Genomic DNA, 20,683 nt, shown 5'->3' with positions numbered 1-20,683 from the left:
AATGGGTCTGGATTACACTTAACTCAGGATGGTGGTGAGGGAGCCACTTTTTAAAGCACTCTCCCTTCTTGATAATATTAGCATTAAATATTTCTGAAATTGTATCTGAAATTTCTCTGTAGGCTCCTCCCTTATTTGGCCATTCTGTACCCCAGAAGATGCCCCAGAAGCCTCCTCATCTGGGAGTCCCTTCCACCATTACACTCTGGGACAGGTCTCAGGGTGAAGAAGCTTCTTTTTTCTTTGAGAGCACTGATCTCCCCCTTCTCCTCCCCCAGATGGCTTTTCAGACCCTGAGGGCAGCTGGCACCCACATCCACCTCCCTGAGGCTCCTTTAAGCCTCCCTTCCATCCACCCCAAGGTCCCTGTAGTGTCTGCACTTCCTCCCTCTAGAAGGATCAGTGTGTTTCCAAGGAGTGACCCCCTTGATCCCCAAGACTGTCTGACCTCCGCAGAAGAGCCCTGAGACCTTCAATGCAGCCCGAGATGACCTTGGGGGCTGAGGGTGAGTGAGGGACCCTGGTCTTGGAGAATCTGCAAAGGCAGTAAGCAGCATCTGTCCAGGTAGAGGACGCTTCTGTAGCAGCATCTTTCACCAATAAAATCATGGGGCCAGCCTCCTTTCACCCTGCTCAGCTGGGTCCATGGTTCTGACTTGGCAAGATCTTTTTAGGTCCTGACTCGGTCCTCCACCGAGTAAAGAAACGCATTAGAATGGCGAGGCCGCCATGGAGACCCCCAATCAGCTTCTCTGACTGCCCACATTCATGCCAGTTGTTTAATGACCAAGAAAGGGAACAGAGACGTCATTGGGTTCCTGAGGCCTGGATCTCCTCTGGCCTGGTCTACTGAACGCATACTAGAGGAGGATGCGAGTTGGGACACCCCCAAAGACCAACTTCCCCAGATCTCCTGGTGTCTCTCCATCTATAGCCTTGGGGAAATGGAGAGCCAGGGGACGGAGGGGGGGCTGTATCCCAGACTCTGGTGCCTTTTGCCCCTACTCCCTCCCATGTCCACTAGCCCAAAGACAACAGCTGGGGAGCAGTCCTCTGGAAGGTCAAACATGGTGTCTGAACTTGACCTCTGCCTCTGTGGGCCTAGGCTGGGCTCCTCAGTCTCCCTCCCGGGCCAGGTAGGGTTGGGTCACACCTGGCTGTGGGTGTGATGGGGAAATGGGGGAGGGGTTGAGGAGAGGACTTGAGGAGCAGGTCCCAGGATGCTTTGAGGAGCAAACTTGAAGATCTTCATCTTTCAGGGTATCTGAGAAAGAAGAGGTGCCTCTCTCTCAACCCTCATGTGACTCCCTCTGGGCAGGTAGAAAAGGCCCCCAAGCAGTCAGTAAAAATGACAACAGATTGAAAGTCAGGTGACCTAAATTTAGGGCCCCCTCCCTTGTCTCCCTCCTCCCCCCACCCTAGCTTTTGGGGGAAAGTGGGCAATGTCTCTGGGTTGGATGGGGATAAGATGTGGCTAAGAGGTAGGAATTAGGAAGGGAGAAAAGTTGAGAGTGGGTCTGTCTGAGTCATCCCCCCCCCCCAAGGAAACTGGGTCTTGGTTTCCTTATCTGTAAAATGGGTCCAAGGAGTAACTTGCCTCACATCACAAGTTAGGAAGTTATAAGGCTGTTCAAACCAGGTAGAAGGAAGCTGAGTGGGGGGAGGGGTTCTACTGATCTGGGGGCTGGAAGCTTGCAGGAGTGTCAACCCCAGCCCTGCATCCTGGGATGGGCACAACTCTGCCTCCGCTGGATGCTTACTATTGGTCCTGGCTGCTTGCCAAGAGGCCCAGAACACTTTGAGGAGGCTGGAGATGTGGGGCTCCCTGGCTCCCCACCACCTTGGCCTCAGGGAGAGGGTAAGGGGCTGAGCGAGCCCTGGCTGAGACCCCCATGTATAGGCCATGGTAGGAAAGGGACTGGTAGTCGGTGGGGGCCAGAAGGACCTCTGGGGGCAGGTGGGCAGCCCTGGACCGGGGAACCCCAGAGGTCTCTCTGGACAGCACAGATCCCATCGGGTGATGATGAAGCTGGGAAGTGGTCCTGGAGACAGAGGTGGAGAATTTGGGGTGGAAGTTCTGGCCAGCTTTGTCCAGGTCTAAGAAAGAAGGAGTTTCCTGAGTGAGCTGTGCTCCAAGTGGGACCCAAGTCAAAGTCTTTGCTATAGGTCTGGGGCCTCAGCTCTCAAGCTGCACAGCCTCCCAGAGGAAGCTCTCAGATGTTTAGAACGCCCAGATTCCCCTATTGGTAGTACTGAACGGGGAGGACAGCTCTGGATGGAGCACAGAAATTTCTGGAAGCAGCCTGGTTCAGTTCCTTAGAGCATCCTATTCCTCAGAGCCCTACAAGGGACCTGAGATTTATCTAATTTGACTCATAGAGGAGCCTGAAGTTAATGATGGAGGTGAGATTTGAACTCATGTTTTCTGACACCCCCCCCCCCCCGCCCCCAGTGCAGGGCTTCCCCTCTCCTCACTCACACTGACACCAGTCTGTTCTCAAAGCCATCCTCATTGCCCACATTCAGGATTTCAGAGCTGAGGACCTTACTAAGAATGCCCATCACATCAGTGATGAGGAGCTCACTACCTCTCAAGGCAATACATTCTACTTTGGGGAAACTGATAGGCAGGAAGCCTGAGTCTACCCCTCTGTCACTTCCCAGACCCCACCACTCCAACTCTGCACTCTGGGATCGACATTGTTTTTCAGTTGTGGGATTTTCATGGCAAAGATCCTGGAGTGGTTTCCCATTTTTCTTCCCCAGCCCATATTACAGATGAGGAAACTGAGGCAGAATGTTGTAGTGGAAGAACTGCCTGCTAGTTAGACTTGGAGTCCCAGGTTCTGGTTTCTAATCCCAGCTCTCTCACTTACTCCTTTTGTGATTGGTGACAAGTCACTTGTCCAATTGGAGCCTGTAAAATGGCCTGAACTAGATGACCTCCGACGTCCCTCCCATCCGTACTTCAATGATCTTTGATAACTGTGTGATCCTGAACGAGCCATTTCACCTGCCTCAGTTTCCTCATCCACAAGATGGGAATAATCTTTGTACACTTGACCTTAGGGGACTGCAGTGAAAAAAGTTCTTGTGAACTATGCTGTGCTGTAGGAATGGGACTGGCTGTTCTGTGGAACAATGGTTGCTCTCTTTTTATTCTCATCTTTTCCATGGGACAAGTCCCTGGCCTGTGGTGATTCTCCTAGATCGTGTTCTGTGGATAACGGCTGACTGGCTTTTGCAGGTGGACACTGGGTGTGAGCTATAATCCCTATTAATCTGCCTTTCCCAAAGCTCACATGAAAATGCCTCTCCTGGACAAGGAGGCAAGGCAGGAATGGAGGCCTGTGTCCCTCTGGGAGCTGCCATTGAGACGAGGTTCAAGGCCAAACTGCGGGTAGGATGAGAACTGCATTTACAGGTTAAATGGGGAGGAAATCTGTGACTTTCTTAGCATCATGCCCTATCCACTGAGCTAACTAACCGCAGCCATCCCTGTGTTACGCCTTGTCCCAGCCTGGGAGGAGAGGAGACCCCTTGCCAGAAAGGAGGTTGAAGGGAGGGGCAGGGATCTGCAGTCCCTCCAAAGCCAGACACCTCCCCTGTTACCCTGGAGGAGACTGTCTTACCTTTCTCTTCCTGATGATCCTCCTTCAGCAGTGGAACCCGCCTGCTCTGGCTGCTTCGGGACATGGGGCTGACCATAGGCCTTGGAGCCCTGGGCCTGGGGGCATAGACAAAGAGAACTGTGGTTGTTTCAGGGGCTGATGGGGGGGGGGGGCAAGAGTTGAGGGTGAGCAAGGGGGTGGCTCATCTATCCTGGGTAGGGGTCTATGTGCTTGAGGGGTGAAGAGGGTGGAGCTCAGTCAGAATTAGGGGGTGCAGGGTTGGGCCCTGTCTACCATGTAATCATATTTCATAAGCTAGAAAGCACGTGGGAGTGGTAGGTGTGTCTTGTATTCTGATGCATTTATTACCAGGTATCCGGGTCACACTCTCGGAAGCCTTTGGCAAAAGGGTTGCTGGCAATCTTTAGCTGAGTGATCTGGGGAAGAGGAAAGTAGTTGATTTTGACACAGGATAGAGAAGCCAGGGAAGGGAATAACACCTCCCTCCCCCAACTCCTTCCTCATCACAACTCAGCACATGCCAGGACAGAAGGGGCACTGAATCGATCACCTTTGATCCTCTCCATTCCATCGACCCTTGTCCCCCAAGCCCTCTTATCCATCCCCAGCACTCCCTTTGACCCCCATCTGTAGCCTTCTCCTGAGGTTCTGAGGCTGGGCTGATCAGGTAAGCACTGGAGAATCTTACAGGGGGCCAGTGCTCCAGAGAGCTGTTTGTTGCTTGTGGGTTAACATTTTCATCAGCAAATTATGTAACACTGACTACTCCAGATCCGTCCTACATTGATAAGGGCAGAGATGGCCTATTTATCCAGTTTATGGAAGTTGCCGAGTTAGGAGGGAGAGTGAATATTGTTTGTCCTTGGTTCTTGAAGAAGGCCATGACACCAGGGAGGTGATGTGATGACAACTCCATGTAGAGAATTTGAATGAGAGGATGCGGTGTTGAGTCAGCAACCTCACTTTCTCCTCCTGAGCCATCTGGATCCAGTGGCCGGACATGGATCAGGACTGGAGATGACCCCAGATGGAGAACTAACATGTGAATGACCGAGGAGGGTGACAGCAGGTCAGCATTCTGATTAAGTCAGAAAATGAAATTGAGTAGGAACAAATGTCAAGTCTTAGGTGGGTTCAAATAATCCACATCATTGGAACTCCCTAGAAAGCAATTCATTGGAAGAAGATCTCTAGCTTCTGAGACTGTGAGCTCAATATGAGTGAGGAGAGAAAGGACAAAAAACCCAGACAGCTTTTAGGCAGCATAAAGAGTCACAATGTCCAAGACTAAGGGGGTAGATCCTGCTGTCTTCTGCCCTGCTCCAGCCCCTTCTACATTTTTGTGGGTGGCTCTGGGTAACCCACCTTAGGATGAGCTTCAACTGAGGAGCCATTGAGAAGTGGGCAACTCAATAGTGAAGGGTCTTGATTTCATGTTGTGAGAGCACTGGGGCCATTTATCAAGGGGATGTGATCACTGTCTTCAGCTATTCGAATGACTGAGATGGGAAAGAGTAATTAGAGGCGTCCAGCCTTGGGCCAACTTGAGGAAGGTAGAGAGTGTTTAATTCAATTTCTTCACTTTAAACATGAGGAAAATGAGGTTCACGGAGGTTAAGGGACCCTCCCAAAGCCAATGATGCTAACTCACATTTCTGCCCTGGTGTTTTCTTCCAACAATCTTCTGGGGCAAGAAGTGAAAAGATTATTTTTCTCATTTTACAAGAAGGAGAGGAAGAAGGCAGAGGAGGAGGAGGAGAAGAAGAAGAAGAAGAAGGTGGAGGAGGAGAAAGAGAGAGAGAAAGAAAGAAAGGAAAGAAAGAAAAGGAAAGAAAAAGAAAAGAAAAGAAAAAAGGAAGGAAGAAAGAAAGAAAGAAAATAGAAAGAAAAGAAAGTAGGGAAGAAAGAAAAGAAAGAAAGGAAAGAAAAAAAGGAAGGAAGAAAGGAAGAAAGAGAAAGAAAGGAAAGAGAGAGAGAAAGAAAGAAAGAGAAAGAAAAGAAGGAAAGGAAGGAAGGAAGAGAAGGAAAAAGAAAGGAAGGAAGAAAAAAGAAAGAAAGAAAGAAGGAAAGAAAGGAAAGAAAGAAAGGAAGAAAGAAAGAAAGGAAGAAAGAGAAAGAAAGGAAAGAGAGAGAGAAAGAAAGAGAAAGAAAGAAAAGAAAGAAAGGAAAGGAAGGAAGAGAAAGAAAGAAAGAAAGAAAGAAAGAAAGAAAGAAAGAAAGAAAGAAAGAAAGAAAGAAAGAAAGAAAGAAAGAAAGAAAGAAAGAAAGAAAGAAAGAGAAAGAAAGTGAAACTCAGAAAATCCTTGTTTGGGATCTGAGTTTGGCGACGCCCAGAGATGCTGTTGGGTCCCAGAGGGGAGAGATGTGGGCCTCCCTCCAGGCCAGCCCCCTGCCCCAGCCGCTGGGCAGGGCTCTCACCCTGTGGTTCTGGTAGGCCGTGACAGCGGTAAACTGAGTCTCGGAGAAGATGAAAGACTTGAAGTTCTCCTGCGCATGGCGCTCGCTGTCCTTGCGGGGGTCCACCAAAACCACGTGAAATCGGGGCTGGTAGCGGTGCATAGAGTTCAGAATGATCTGGGGGGCAAGCCAGGCGGGAGGGAAGGCTGAGAGGAGCTGGTGGCCGGCAGCTGGAGCAGCCCCCAGCCCCCAGCAGGGTCTCCCCCCAGGCCAGTGCAGGAGAGCCTAGAGCCCCTGGGGGACAGGGGGAGGAAAACGTGGGAGCCCAGGGTCCGGTTACTGGCCGCTGCCAGGCTTCCCGTCCTAGCTTCTTGGGGGGGGGGGGTGGAGAACGCCCACCCCTGTGACCCAGAAAGTCGCCCATAGCAAAGAGCAGAACAATCAAAATCCCCCAGGACTGACTTCTCTGCCCAGAGCTCGCCTCAGTGACACCACTGTCAGGTGCGGAGTGAGAGGGAGTCTTATTATCTCTATTGTACTGGGGGGAGGGTGGTGGTGGCGAAAACGAGATAGACAGGTGACCCCGAAAGCCAGGAAGACTTGGGTTCAAATGCTCCCTCGGACAGGTCCTGGCGGGGTGATCCTGGCCAAGTCACTTTCCCTCTTCGGGTCCCAGCTGACTCTAATGCACCTCACAATCCAATGGCCAAACTGCGATTTGGTGGAGGGAGTTTCCACGCTAGGAGCCCCCTTTGCCAATGAAATCACAGGTCCAGTAGGGAGGAAAAGGACGAGGAAGCCTGCCGTTCAGAGAAGCAAGGGCCTGAGAATCTTAGGGTTTCGAGCTGGAAGCAGCTTTGGACATCACTAGGTTCAAGTCCCTCATTTTCTGCGGAAAAGCCTGAGGCCTGGGGTGAGGCAGAATGAGCTGAGAGCTGGGACTGGACCGTGGGTCTTTCCTGATTCAATGCGCAAAGCTCTCGGGGCCTTTCTGGCCTCCAGCTTCGGCATCTCAGGTGCCCGGGCTCTCGCTCCAATCTTCTCTCCCTTTCCCTCCTCCCACCCCGCCCCCCGCCCTGTCTGACCCCCTCCCCACCCACTGTTCGGGTGACTCCTCCTCCCTCGGGTCTCTCCTGCTTTGTCCCTAGTCTTTGTCCCCTCCCCGGCGGTACCAGCTGGTGCCCACCCTGGGCGTAACGGGCAGGAGGTAAATGGAGCTTAAGACTAGGGTGCCACCATGGAGAGGGCGCAATCCTCTTCCCCTCTATGTGGAGCTGCGCCTCCCACCTTTCCCACCGGTTAATCTGGGGCCCATACCCCCACCCTTACCCCCCCCACTGGGCCTCACTCACGTGGCCATTATCATCCAGTAGATTATTGGTGAGCTTCAGCTTGTCGAAGGAGACGATCTGGCGCATCCACTGGGCGCCCTTGGCCGGGGAGTCTGGATGGAAGTGCAGCCTGCCGGGTGTGGCCGGGTCCGCTTTTCCGGCTGCCAGCCATGTAGAGCTGTGGAAGGCATATCTGGGGGGGGGGGGCAGAGCAGGAAGGGGAGATGGGCGACCCGGGCCCTGGTTTCCCCTTTCCTCTGGAGGACTGTCCACAGCAGCAGGCTTGGAAATCAGAAGACTTGGCCTTGAGCCTTGACTTCCCCATGGACTCACATGGCCTCGACCAAGTTCCGCCCCTCCCAGAGCCTCAGTTGCTTCCTCTGAAAGATGGGCACATGCTCTCTACAATCGAGATGATCAGAGCCTAGATCTAGAACTGGAAGGGACTTCAGAGACCTCCCAGTTCAACCCTTTCCTGACTTTTCAGATAAAGAAACTGAGGCACAAGGAGTGAAAGTGACTTATCCAGAGTCATTCAAGTCCTGAGGCTTTTGTGCTTCTGATGCCAGTGCTTAGCACAGTTTTTTGCACCTACCCAGTGCTTGATAAATGCTTCTTTCTAGTCATTCATTCATTCACTCACTCACACACTCACTCATTCATTCCAAGACCCTATAACACAGTGGAAAACCAGTGGTCATGGAGCTGAAGGCACCTGGGTTAGTCTTGGCTCTGAAGTTCCTGGCTCAGAGAAGTCACCAGCCCTCTCTGAGCCTTGGAACAGTTACCATAGAGAAAACAAAAATGAAAGTGTGGGCCATCACCCCAAGTCCTGGCATTGCAGCTTCTTGACTTGGGCCAAGTCCCTTCCCCTTTCTGAGTCTTGGTTTCCACCCTTATAAAATGAGGGGGGTGGGTTGTTCAGTTATAGAATTTAGAGCCGGAAAGTATGTTACAGATGAGGAAACTGAGGCACAGAATCTAAGGATCAGAAGGGGCCTGAGGAGTTGCTTCTGACCCCTGAATAAGAATTCTTTCTCTAGAATCCCACTTCCATGAAGGCAGGACAAGTCTGATCACTTGTCTACAGGGGACCCCAGAAGGGGATTCTCACACCACTCCTCCTAGAAGATCCACTTTCTCCAGCCTGCCCTTGTATGGCATCAATGACTTGTCTAACTTCCCATGGATAGTAAGTAGCAGGATCAGGATTCGAACCCATAACTCCGGCTTCCCAACCCAGCACAGTCCCACCCTTTCCCTGCCAATCTTTTGTTCTCCTCTGTCTCAATTCCCTCCTCCCACCTGTATCGCTTGTCGTCTAGGGGTATGAAGTCCATGAGCAAGGCGTAGTCTGCCAATGTGTCCATGCCTAGGATCTTCACCTGAAAAGTGGGGAACATCCTCCTGCCAGGAAACAGAGGGGCCGGTCACCCAGAGGCCCCCAAACCGGGACCCACCCGAGCCAGACAGCCTCCCATTCTGCCCCTCCCCGCGTACCTTCCTGCCTTGGTGACGATCATTTCGGTGCCCAACTGGTTGAATTCCTCCCACAGACTCTTCATCTCAAGTTGAACAGTCACATTGGAAACCAGGGGATTCTTCCAGCCTGGCTGGGGGTGGGCCTCCCCTGAGGCCAGCCTGCCTGACTCCATAGCTGCTGGGGCCCTGTTATAACCCAGGGAGGGCCCCAGCCTGGCAGCCCACTCTGGGCTGGAGGGAGGCAGTGGGTAGCCCTCGGAAGAGGTCATCACACTGAGGCTGGCTGAGATGAAAGCTGGGGGGACAAGATAGAGAAAGCATCTCCCTCAATCAGTGAGCCCCTGGTCAGAAATGGGTCCAGGCAGGGTTGGGTTAAACAGGAATGCCCAGGTATCCCAACAGTTCAGCCAGAGGTGAGGCATGAACTCAGTCACCAGGACCATGGGGGGGCGGGGAGATAGCTGGTAGATCCTTATGGAAAGGGCACTAAACCTGCAATCAGGAAGACTTGGGTTCGAATCCTACCTCAGATATTTGCTACTGGGCAAGTCCACTCCATGCCTCAATTTCCTCATTTGTAAAATGAGAAAGGCTGAACACAAGGGCCCTTAAGGTCCCTCGTGCTTCTAATTCTATGATTCTATGACTCCAGACTTATGAGGCTACTACTGGGAAGGCTGGGCCTAGAGCAACAGAGTGGGGGTAGGGAGGGTTAGAGAGTATTTTTCTATTTTGACTCATTTTTCTTGCCAAGTGTCAAGCTGTTCCACCACGACGATGGAATACAAGTTAACACCAAATCTCAGTGCCTGGTTGGTGTCAAAGCCTTGGTTACCCTGCCCTAGTCATGACCTTATGTCCAAGAGGTCATGACCGCATGAGAACTGGAGTCACCAGGCCTGGGTGAGAATCCTGCCTCCATCCTTCCTAGGTATCTGATGATTCCACTCCCCCTCGGGACTGACTTTCCTTCTCTGTCAGCGCTCCTGTTTTAAATATGTGTGTGGAAATGAGGGGAGATCCAGGAGGAGAGAGAGACAAAGAGAAAGGGAGACAACAGAGATATTGGAGATGGGAAGATAACAGAGAGAAAACAGAGATAGCCAAGAGACAGCAGAGACAGTCGAGAGATAGCAGAGATAGCAGAGAGATAACAGATTGAGAGACAGCAATAGCAATATATAATAGAAGATAGAAAGTGGAGATAACATGGGGATAAAAGAGATAACAGCGAGGAGATAACGGAGATAGGAAGATAACAGAGAGAAAACAGAGATAGCCAAGAGATAGCAGAGACAGTCAAGAGATAACAGAGATATCAAGAGATAATAGAGGGAACGCTAGGTGGTGCAGCGGATAGAGCACCGGCCCTGGAGTCAGAAGTCGCTGAGTTCAAATCCAACCTCAGACACTTAATAATGACCTAGCTGTGTGGCCTTGGGCAAGTCACTTAACCCATTGCCTCAAAAACAAAACAACAAAAAAAGAGATAATAGAAAGATAACAGAGATGGCCAAGAGATAACAGAGATAGAGAGATGACAATAGAGATAAATAATAGAAGATAAAAAGTGGAGATAGCAGGGGGCTAGCAGAGATAGGAAGATAACAGAGAGATAGCAGAGATAGAAGAGAGCTTTCTGAAAGCAGAGAGAACCAAGAGCATTGAGATCATTATCAAGCTTCCTCCCTCACACTTCTCTCTGCATCCATCCTGTGAAGGCTTCATTTGTGATCTCATTTGCTCTTCACACTCCTGCAGGCAGGTTGATAATAGTTAACATTTCAATAAAACATTACAAAAATAAATGGCAGAAGGGGGCCTAGACTGGCAGGGCAGCAGGGCAGTGCTGTGTCCAATTTAATTTATAACTCTGAAACCCAAGCTTCCTGGCCAGTTAAAGCTCCTACTTCGTGGAGTTGCCCCTGAACACCAATAATTCTCTCGCCAGTCCTGGGTGTATTATCTTTTTGGACCCTATTATGATGAATGTAAAAATTTTATATTACACAGTAATTATCTATTATTGTAATGGAATGACCACTTCAAGGAGCCATAGCCTTCCATTGCCCAGGAGATCTGGTAGGAGGCCTTTTTTCTTTTAGTTTTTGCAAGGCAATGGGGTTAAGTGACTTGCCCAAGGCCACACAGCTAGGGAATTATTAAATGTCTGAGGCTAGATCTGAACTCAGGTCCTCCTGACTCCAGGGCTCCATCCACTGCAGCACCTAGCCGCCCCTTGGTAGGAGGTCTTCAAAGACCCCCTGGAAATGGATGGACAAGAAGGTCAAGAATAGAATCATAGGATGTACTGGTGTGAATGGGCATTAAAAAGCAGGCAGACATCCAGGAGATCTCAGATCAGTCAAGTGTCCTCATGCTTTAGGAGGTCTCGGACTGAGGCAGAGGTGTGAGGGTGGAGATGCCTTTTGAGTTACCTCTGAAATCTGAGGGCCTGGGTTCAAAATTCTCCCTCTCCTTAGCCCTTTGCCTCCTCCCCTCCTGCCTCCTTGCCTCCCACTTTGCACAGATCAGATCATAGATAGACTTGCATGGGAACTTGTTGTCTCTCCGAACAGTCACCCTGCTCTCTTGGAGATGAAGGTGCCCTTTGAAATCTATCACTTTCCAGAACAACCAGCCCCTCCTGACTGGCCTAAGAAGGTTTTCTACATCTGAAGGCAAAGGGAACCGAACCTTCTAAAAACTCTAAAGTAAACTCGAAGACACTCTATAGGGAGCCACACCTTCTGGTTCTCTCTTTTATCAAATGAATTTCTTCCCCTAATTATTTCAGATTTTGAGCTCCGTTCTCACAACTCATAGAGGAAACCACTTTGCAAACGGACGTGGGGATTCTTCTCAATTTTACTGTAGGCACAAGAGTCGATTTTTGTCTGCATCTTCAGAGTCTGGCACAAAGACTTGCGGGCTGATTGATCCCAGACATGAATGCATAATAGGGGAAGTCATGGAAGTCACTTGAAAAAGTCACATACTTCTTTTTAGTTTTGCTAAGTGGAGCTCCCAGGATGGTTTGAAGGATTAAGCTTAATTAATGATCGAGACTATGAGAGGAGTTAAAAGGAATTTTGGATTAAATAATGCAAATAACATTTTAACTGGAGGCGTTCAGAATAGCAGCAGAAGAAAAGAAATTCAAAAGACAGATTTAAAATATCGAAAGATTTTTCTTGGTCTTTAAAATACCTAGAGTTCTGAGTGCTACTGGTCAGGGGATTGCATTATGTAAGAACCAAAGTTCACTCTTGAGCTGTCTCTTCTTAAGGGGAAAAGAGGCCACAGAGCAGCCAAATACCAGCAAAATGGTTCTCGGGAGAAGCCTTAAAGTGAGCAATATGATGACAGGGAAAAGAACAGCAGAGGATTCTGGCTCAGTGGAGAAATCAGCTGTATCACCAGAGGACCTCCATTTTCCCTGCCCACTCATGAAAGCCTGAGTTGCCCCGACCATATGTTCCATACTCTTTCCTGGTCAAACAATTTCCTACCCGTGTCTTTCTGTGAATGTTCCCTAGTCATATACTCCTAGTGCAGCTCTTCCATTGACGATGTGGGATGATATGCTTCAGAGGATATAGGCAATTTTCTTGTGGTGCTTGCATCTTGCTATTTCCTATTTTATTAAATGTCTTGCCTTTGAATTACTATGTCCTCTGGTTACTAAGAGGAGCACACCCGTGGGGGCTCGTGAGGTAGGTATGGCTTTGAGCGGATGTTGGCCGATATCCAAAAGTGATTTGGGATGGCATCTGAGTGAAAGGGAGGTGGCCAGAAGAGACCCAGCAAGGACAATATTATTACTGGAAGAAAGAAGATGACTAGGAAAAGGGAGCCTAGATTAGGAGATCCCAAGGAGCACCAGTCTTGGAAAGAATAGGACTCAGGGGTTGGGTACAGCTAGCTCTCAAAACCGGTTGTGAAGCGTGATCATGAGAAAACAAGCTTCCTCCACATGCCTGAGGACATCAGAGAGCTCACCATGGAATGTTATAGCATTCCTGTTTGCCCTAGCTGATCTGCAGTGACAGGAACAAAGGAGGCAGAGGACTGGTCCTTAGTTCGGCCAGGAACTGGGAAGAAGGGATCACAGATGTCAGCTGGAAGGAACCATGTGAGCCCCTCATCATAAAGAACAGAAAGTCCAAGGAAGTGAAGGGACTCATCTGAGTTGCCTCAGGAAGCCAGGAAGCTCTGGGCTTATACAACCTCCCGGCTGGAATTCTTTCTCAAACACCTTACCCAAGTCCCTGCCCTTGAAACAATGTGATTTGGCTTTTCCTTGTTTAGATAGGGAAACCACAAAGAGCATCCATCCTCCTCCTCAGGGGAAATTACCCAGAAACCAGTGAGTTGTGCCTTGGAATTCTAGTGTCTGCTTTATAGTGTTTCTTTGCTGTCTGATCATGTCTCTGTCCTTTCCCTTTCTGGTCTGTCTGACCAGAACTCCCTCTGGTCCTGACCTCCTGGTTAGGTTAAATGTGGCTATTTGGTGGTCTTGGAAGGAGAGGACCAAACCTACAATATGCCCTCCCTGCCCAGGATAAATCCAGGAGCCATCCAGAGAAGTAGGGGCTTCCCAGATGATGATGACCGCTCTTCCTAAGGAAACTGTCAGAAGTGACCCCAAATGGAACAGACTGCCTTGGGAGGTGATGAGCCGTCCATTGTGGAAGGTCTCCAAGTGGATGTGGGGGATATTAGCAAGGGGGGCTCAGGGTCAAATTTCGGATTTGGAGAGAGGCCGTGAGGAGCTCTCCCAAGAGAAGCATACATGGGGGCTTTGGAGCATCTCTCTCCATGTTTGGGGAGCACTTTGACTTTCCTCCACAGAGAGCAGAGATGGCCACTTGAGTGATCTCCCAAGAAATGAACCATCACCATAGCGACAAATCTTGACATCACTTTCTACTTTTCACAAGGCTTCCTCATTTGTGGACCTCACCTCCAAGGGACAAGGAGCACGTGTCCTCATCCCCTTTCAAATTAATCGATCGATTAATTAACTTATAACATTCAATTTTTGAGAATTTTGAGTTCAAATTTGCTCCCCCTCCTCCCTTCCATGGGGTCCAGCACACAGTGGTAGATACTTAAGAACAAGTTCACCCTAGAAAGGAGCATCCAATCTCCAGTCTCCTGACTTCAAATTCAGGGTTTTCTTTCCTGGGAGGGGGGAGGGGAGTGTGCATCTCCCTGCCTTTACTGGGACAGTGAGAAAATCTTAGCAAAGCTTTTCATTAGCATCTCGGAGCTATTCTTGGACAGAAGATAGAGAGGTGCTGATGAGGGTTCGATAGGGTTGGGTTCAGAACTGATAGCTGTTTGGACTCAAAGGAGTCATCAGTGATGGTTCTGTCCACCTGCCAAGAGTGGGAGCCTGGCCATGCATTGACAAACAGTGGCCAAAGCCACTCTCAGATCCTGGCCCCCCAGGTGTTGCTATGCTAAAGATTGGGGCCTGATTCTTCTGGGTGCTGCCCTCTGACTGCCCAGCCCTTCCCCAACAGCAGAAAGCAGCTGAGCCCTGAGAGTCTGGGCTGTTCTCTGAGCCCATCTATCCCCTCCTCCACCCCACCCCATCTGTCCACTTCACTGAGGACCTTCACACCCTTGAGTTTATTCTAGTGGGACAGGGAGATTCTCCAAAGGAACCCAACAAACCATTTAGCAGTTCCAGATTGTCTTTGAGTCTGCCCTCCCCCCCCCCCCCCCCCCGCCAATTGAAGGCAGTGGGGCTGCTTTTTCTAACTCTCTCTCTCTCTCTCTCTCTCTCTCTCTCTCTCTCTCTCTCTCTCTCTCTCTCTCTCTCCAGACCACAGTTTGGACTCCAGGCCTGCCTTGTCTGGGGGGTCCTCCACAATTGGGTCTGGGGACATTGAGAGGAGGCCAGAAAGAGATGACAAGGGCCTTGAGCAGCCTGGACTCTTGCTTTAGAGGTGACTGACAGGGAGTGACAGGCCCCGGGCTCTGCCTGACTTGGAGGGGAGGCCCTGGCTTCTCATTCCCTAGATCTTGTGGTTGGGGGGCAGAATGTTGGACAGGGAGTTGAAAGGGCCTGAGTTTGATCCTGTCTCAGACACTTACAAGACGTGTGACTTTGGGCAGGGTACTATTAAATACTTTATCTTCTTCAGTTTCCTCACATACAAAATGGGGATATTGTGCTGGGACACCAACCGACAAACATTTATTAAGCGCCTATTATGTTCCAAGGCCAAAGAGAATCCCTGCTCTCCAAACAAACAAATGGGGACAAAAATTCTTCCTGAACCTTTCCCAGCCAATCAACTAAAACTGGAAAAAGAGTCTTCCCTGGGTATCCCTGCCCCAAGCTCCCTAGATCTCTCCCCTCACCCTCCCCTGCCTCCTGAAACCCCACCCCAGGGGGCATTTGAAGCAATCCAGTCAAGTCTCTGCTATTTCTACTGGGGAAGCTCCCAATGCATCCTCAGGGGCAAATGGAAGCAAGTTAATCCTGCTACTGCGAATTAGCCCTACAATGATTTTCAGCCCCTCAGACCTTTTCTCCAGGTTCAACAGACCCAGGCCCTTCAGCTTTTTCATTTGCGTAACCCTCCTTGTAGCATCCTTGGTTTTCTTCCAAGTACATCTCAAATGCCCCTTATGCCCACATCACCCACACTCAGTTTCTACAGTCTCTTGGAAAGGTGGTCATCCATCTTTGAATCTTTGAACCCTTCTGGGAACAGAAAGCTCACTACCTCTCAAAGTTCCATTTTTTGGACAGCTCTGAATTTTCAGAAATTCTTCCAGATTCTGAACAAGCCCCAGCCTTCTGGGAATAGACCCTTTCCTGCTCTCTAAGATCCAAGCTAATCTCTGTGAAAGCTCCTTAGATATTTAAAAATAGATAGCTCATTCTCCCAACCCTAGTCTTCCCTTTTCCTTTCTAAACCCAAGAGTTCCTTTAGCTGCCCTCTGAAGCTAGGTGTTCTTTCTCCATAGATGAGCCCTTGGACCCCTCACTTCCAGGGGTTCATGACTCTTGTTTAGCTAGTAAACCTGAAGCCCAAGCTTACTATCCTTGTGTCTGCTCTCCCCAATGTGACTCAACTGTTTGGCTTTACTGCCCTCCTCTAACCTGGACCCGGCCTGGCTTTCAGAAATCGTCAGTCTAGCCAACTCTGGCTTCCATGCCCCCACCCGTCAGAGCCATCATCCAGCAAGACTTACTTGCCATTATTGAAGTGTCTTTGCAAGGGTCTCTTCTTGCACCCTGGCTTGTGGCCTTTCTCCAGATACAGTCTTCTCTCCAAATCTGTCTCTGAATAAGGGTTTCTGCAGTTCTCTCTTGTCTCTGTCTCTACAGGTCCCCAGGAGTGGTCCCTGTGTCTCTTCGGGTTTGTCTCTTTGTCTTGATCTCTGGAGTCTGTCTCTCCGAGGGTCTCCCTCAGTCTTCTTGGCTCTTCAGTAGAGATATAGAGCTCATCTCCACAGGTGGGTGACTGGGTCTCTCTCAGGCTCCTAGAGGGCAGCTGCACCTGCTTTGCCCAGATTTTGCCCTTACCGCCAGGCTTCTGGAGGGTAATGAGCAGGGACTGTCTCTTGGAAAGCTCTGGACCAGGCGGGGCTGAGGAGTGAGTGGTCCAGAAGGGGAGCCGTGGAATGGAATAGTGGATGGTGATGGCAGCCTCCCTCCCCACCCCCACCCCCACCTTCATCCCCATCTCCTCCCACCTCCTGGGTCCCACTAGGCCAGCCCCCTTGTCTTCTTTGGCAGCTGACCCACTCACAAGCAATTTCCAGATGATGATTTGGAGATAACAGTGACAGGGATGCTGCCTTAAGGCCCCCTAGGGTCCCTGGAGGGGGGAGGCAGACCTGTGTCTCCAGGAGAAACCCAACCCAGTCCTAATGCCCCCCAGAGCCCAGCCCAGCTCAATTCTGGTGCCCCAGAGTCCAGACTGGGTCACCCCTAGCACCCCGGAGCCCAGACCAGTCTAACTCAAGTACCCTGGAGCCCAGACCAGTTCAGGTCTTGTCCCTAGGAGTCCAACCCTGTTTCTTGCTCCCATGACTCTTTGGAAGCAAGGATAGTGGTGACTTTGGCACCAAGGGTGAAGGTGAAGATGGACTTGGGTGTGGATGTGGTAGAAAGCACTATGGACTGACAGAAGTTGAAAACAGTGGGCCAAAACCCAGTCTCGAGCAATAGCAGTGATTGGGAGGAGTTGTAATAGTTCTGGACTCTCTGGGCCTCAGTTTCCTCTACAGAGGCCCCTCCCAGTCTATAATCCTCCAAGAGCAGCAATAATCCTAATGATTTTAAGTCACCACAATGACCTGTTCTCCACATCTCTGCATCTTTCCCCTTCTCTCCACTCCTCTAACCCCTACTCTGGTGTGTGGAAGTCTTAAGTAACTTTCACTTGGACTGTTGCAAAAGCCTCCTAGCAGCCTCCCAGCCTCCAGCCTCTCCCCTTCAATCCCTCCTCTGCTCAGCTGTCCCAGTGACCTCCCAAACTGATGGTGTCACTGCTCTGCCCACGAAACTCCAGCAACTGGTTCTCTACTGTTCTGGAAATCAAATCCACCCTCCTGAGCTTGGCATTCAAGGCCCTTCCCCTTTAGAATGTAAATTCTGGGGAGCAGGGACTTGTCAGCAGGCTTTGGTTTGTTCCTCAAGTTTAGCAGAGGCACAGTTGATAGATGGGGGCCTCTTCCTCCTGCCTCTTCAAAGCCTCAATGCTGCAGGCCTCCCTCCCCCACCCAATTCTTTGAAGGAACTTTCACTTTTGCCACTAAGACAGTGTAGACACCCACATCCTTGGGCAGTTGAGGGGCTCCTTGCCTTTCCTGGCCCCTCCACAGTTCACATGCCATTTCTTGATCCTTGGAATGTGAAGGTCAGAAAGAGCACCTTGAGGTTCAAAGGATATTATTTCCTTTTTATCATTCCCATTTTACAGATGGAGAACCTGAGACTGAGCCTCACACTGTCTCCCCAGGGGAGCTTCTCCCCAGCTTCTTTAGAATTTCTTATTCAAGGGTCATCTTCCTTCCTGGGTTTTGAGCTCCTTGAGAGCAGGGACTGACTATCTTTTATCTTTCTTTATGTCTTCAGGGGTCCTAGGACCTAACACACAGTAGGTGCCTAATAAATGTGTATTGTCTAACAACTGACTGAGATGATGAAAGAAGAGCTCACAAAGGGATGCCCCCAAGGACAGACAGAAAGCCTTGGCCTGCCTTGAGATGGAGATGAAGTTACATTGAGAACAGAAAGTTTTTGCTCCTCTTTGCCAGGGCTGAGGACTGGAAAGATGTGGCTGTACTCCCTGGAACTTGAGCCTGATCACCCTGCCACAGGACCAAGGGCTTAGTGATGGGGGAAGGGTACTAGGAAGGGGTCTGCTCTGGGGGGTTGAAGAGATAGATCTCTTGTCTACCCAGGGCCCTTCCCTGCTCCCCCATCTCACCCCACTCTCTCTTGTCCTGATTGTGTTGTCTTGTTCTAGTGTGGGCTCTCCAGGGCAGGTAGTCCCTGGCCATGGGGGCCACCAGGCTGGTGCGTGAGTGACAGGAGTTTGGGGTCTTGAGTGCTGTTGGGGAGAGCTCTTTCCCCTGCTGATGCCCCAGAGTGTGAGATGCCTGGATCTGGGGGGGACCCCTGACTCAGACTATGCCATAATGACCAATGAAGTGGAGTCAACCAGTGCCACCCCAGGCTAGACCACATCTGACATCCTAGCTCAATCACTTCAAATGACTAAAGTGGAAGAGTGGCCCAGATTAGATGAGCTCGGGATAGGCAGCACCAGGCTGGAACACTGGTCTGCAAGCAAGTCTGTATCTCTGTGGTGAGTGTGTGTGTGTGTGTGTGTGTGAGAGAGAGAGAGAGAGAGAGAGAGAGAGAGAGAGAGAGAGAGAGAGAGATGACAGCTCCAGCTCAGAGGATTCCTGCCTCAATACTTCTGTCTCTCTCCTGCCTGGGGCTCTCCTGCTGCCCTCTCTTGCCTCCCTCATCCATCTCTCCTGCCAGCCTGTCCCCTGTGCCCACTGCTCTCTCTCACACCTCTTCATATTGCTGCTCAATATTGTTGGCCCAGTGGCAGCTCTGGCCGCAGGGAGATGGATGGGCTAGGGCTCTGGTGGGCAGTGGGGGCTGGGGAGCAGGGCTGGAATGAGCTGAGAAGGGGAGGGGAGGGGGAGCCTGCCTGCAAAGAAAGGGAAAAAAGGAAGGAAGGAAAGGAAGGAAAGAAAGAAAGAAAGAAAGAAAGAAAGAAAGAAAGAAAGAAAGAAAGAAAGAGAGAGAGAGAGAGAGGGAGGAAGGAAGGAAGGAAAAGAAAGAAAGGAAAGAATGAAGGAAGGAAAGAAAGAAAAAGGCAGGAAGGAAAGAGGGAAGGGAGAGAGAGAAAAAAGAGAAAGAAAGAATGAAAGGAAGGAAGGAAGGAAGGAAAAAGAGAAAAAGAATGGAAAAAGGAAGAAAAGAGAGTGGGAGGAAGGAAGGAAGGGAGAGAGGAAGGGAAGGAAAGGAAGGAGGGAGTCAGCATGGCCAATTTATATTTATTAAACACCTACCTATTTGCCAGACCCTGAGTTAAACCCTAGGCAATTGCAGTGAACTGGAGCCCGTCATCATCTTTATTCCTTCCCCATCCTCAGAAAGTCCTGTGAGGGAAGCTTACCCCAATTTTATAGGTGAGGAGACAGATGACCCTAAACGAGTCATTAGCACAAACCTAGTTCCAGGTTTCAAGATGTAGCCTATTGGTAGGGAGGTGAGGTACTAGAAGCTAACAGGATGGGAGGGGGGGAAGTTCCCTCCAGACAGCAACTGAGAGGACCAGGTACCTGTGCCCAGGCTGCTTCTGCCTTCCTAGAAGTAGGAGTGACCCAGAAAGACTGAATCTGGTGAAGCTGGGGGCAGGGAGGGAGAGAGGGACAGAGTCAGAGTCACATCCCTTCCCCTTTTCTGAGAATCAGTCATCCTATACCTCACTGTAAGGACCAGCAGTAAAAACCTGGCTCCTGGGGGAGAGTGGGAGTGACTCTCCTGGGTCTGGGCAGGGCCCCGAGGAAGGATCTCCAAGCTCTCCCAGGGTTGGGCTCCGAGTCTGCATGGCCTTTTTAGGGAATACATACTTTCCCATGCTGGAGGATGCTGCCCCCTTTTGTGGCAGGCAGCTTTAGAGAAGGGGCTCTATTTTTCTCAGCTTCTCCATCCTACTGAAAGAACTAGAACATTGCTCCCTGGCATTGGGAGCAAGGGGCAGGGTGGGAGAGTCTTCCTGTCATACAGGTTCTAGAGGCAGATGAGGAGATGGATGAGAGTTGGATGCATCATTAGATGCGCTCTGTACCTCTGTGGTTTTGCAAAGCTTTTTCTTTCTAGTGAGTGTTCCCTGAGCGTGCAGGTGGCCGTAAGGAGGGACTGTCTGGAATTCAGGTAATGACTTGCAGGTAAACCAGTAGCTACCTAGAAGATCCAGTTAACTTTTTCTCCTTCTCCTCATCCCCCTCCCCTTCCCCTTTTCCTCTTCCCTCTCCTCTCCTCCTCCTCCTCCCCTTATTTTTCCTCCTCTTCTTTCTCACTCTTCCTCTTCTTCCTCTTCTCACTTTTCTCTTTTCCTCCTCCCCTCCCCCCCCTCCCCTTCCTCCTCCTCCTCCTCCTCCTCCTCCTCCTCCTATCACTGCTGACTTTTGCACTGGCCTTGTAGGCTCATTGGTACAGAGAACCCTTAGGGGAAAAAACTCCCTCCGTCCTTCCCCTCTCCCCAGCTTAGCCCTGTCTCTGCAGCTGTGTCTTGCTGGAGGGGCCACTGAAAAGGTGCTGCAAAGTGCCTTTCTCCTAAT

General features: G+C 50.4%; 1 protein-coding gene across 1 annotated transcript; it reads right to left on the bottom strand.

Moving 5' to 3' along the window:
• Positions 1 to 1,586: 1,586 nt before the first annotated feature.
• Positions 1,587 to 19,980, bottom strand: TBX10 (T-box transcription factor 10). Its single transcript, XM_074231644.1, has 12 exons — positions 19,830 to 19,980; positions 18,903 to 19,015; positions 18,307 to 18,484; positions 16,543 to 16,689; positions 16,395 to 16,457; positions 8,861 to 9,137; positions 8,666 to 8,767; positions 7,382 to 7,553; positions 6,051 to 6,206; positions 3,981 to 4,048; positions 3,633 to 3,727; positions 1,587 to 2,097 (listed from the first exon to the last, which is right to left on the bottom strand). The coding sequence occupies exons 1-12, from the start codon at positions 19,978 to 19,980 to the stop codon at positions 1,760 to 1,762; spliced, it is 1,860 nt and encodes a 619-aa protein (XP_074087745.1). The 3' UTR covers positions 1,587 to 1,759.
• Positions 19,981 to 20,683: the final 703 nt, after the last annotated feature.

This window comes from Macrotis lagotis, chromosome 3 (genome assembly GCF_037893015.1).
Source record: "Macrotis lagotis isolate mMagLag1 chromosome 3, bilby.v1.9.chrom.fasta, whole genome shotgun sequence".
NCBI classification, from domain to species: Eukaryota; Metazoa; Chordata; class Mammalia; order Peramelemorphia; family Peramelidae; genus Macrotis; species Macrotis lagotis.
Note: the sequence above shows the minus strand (reverse complement) of the source record. Positions and strands in the feature narration are given on the sequence as shown.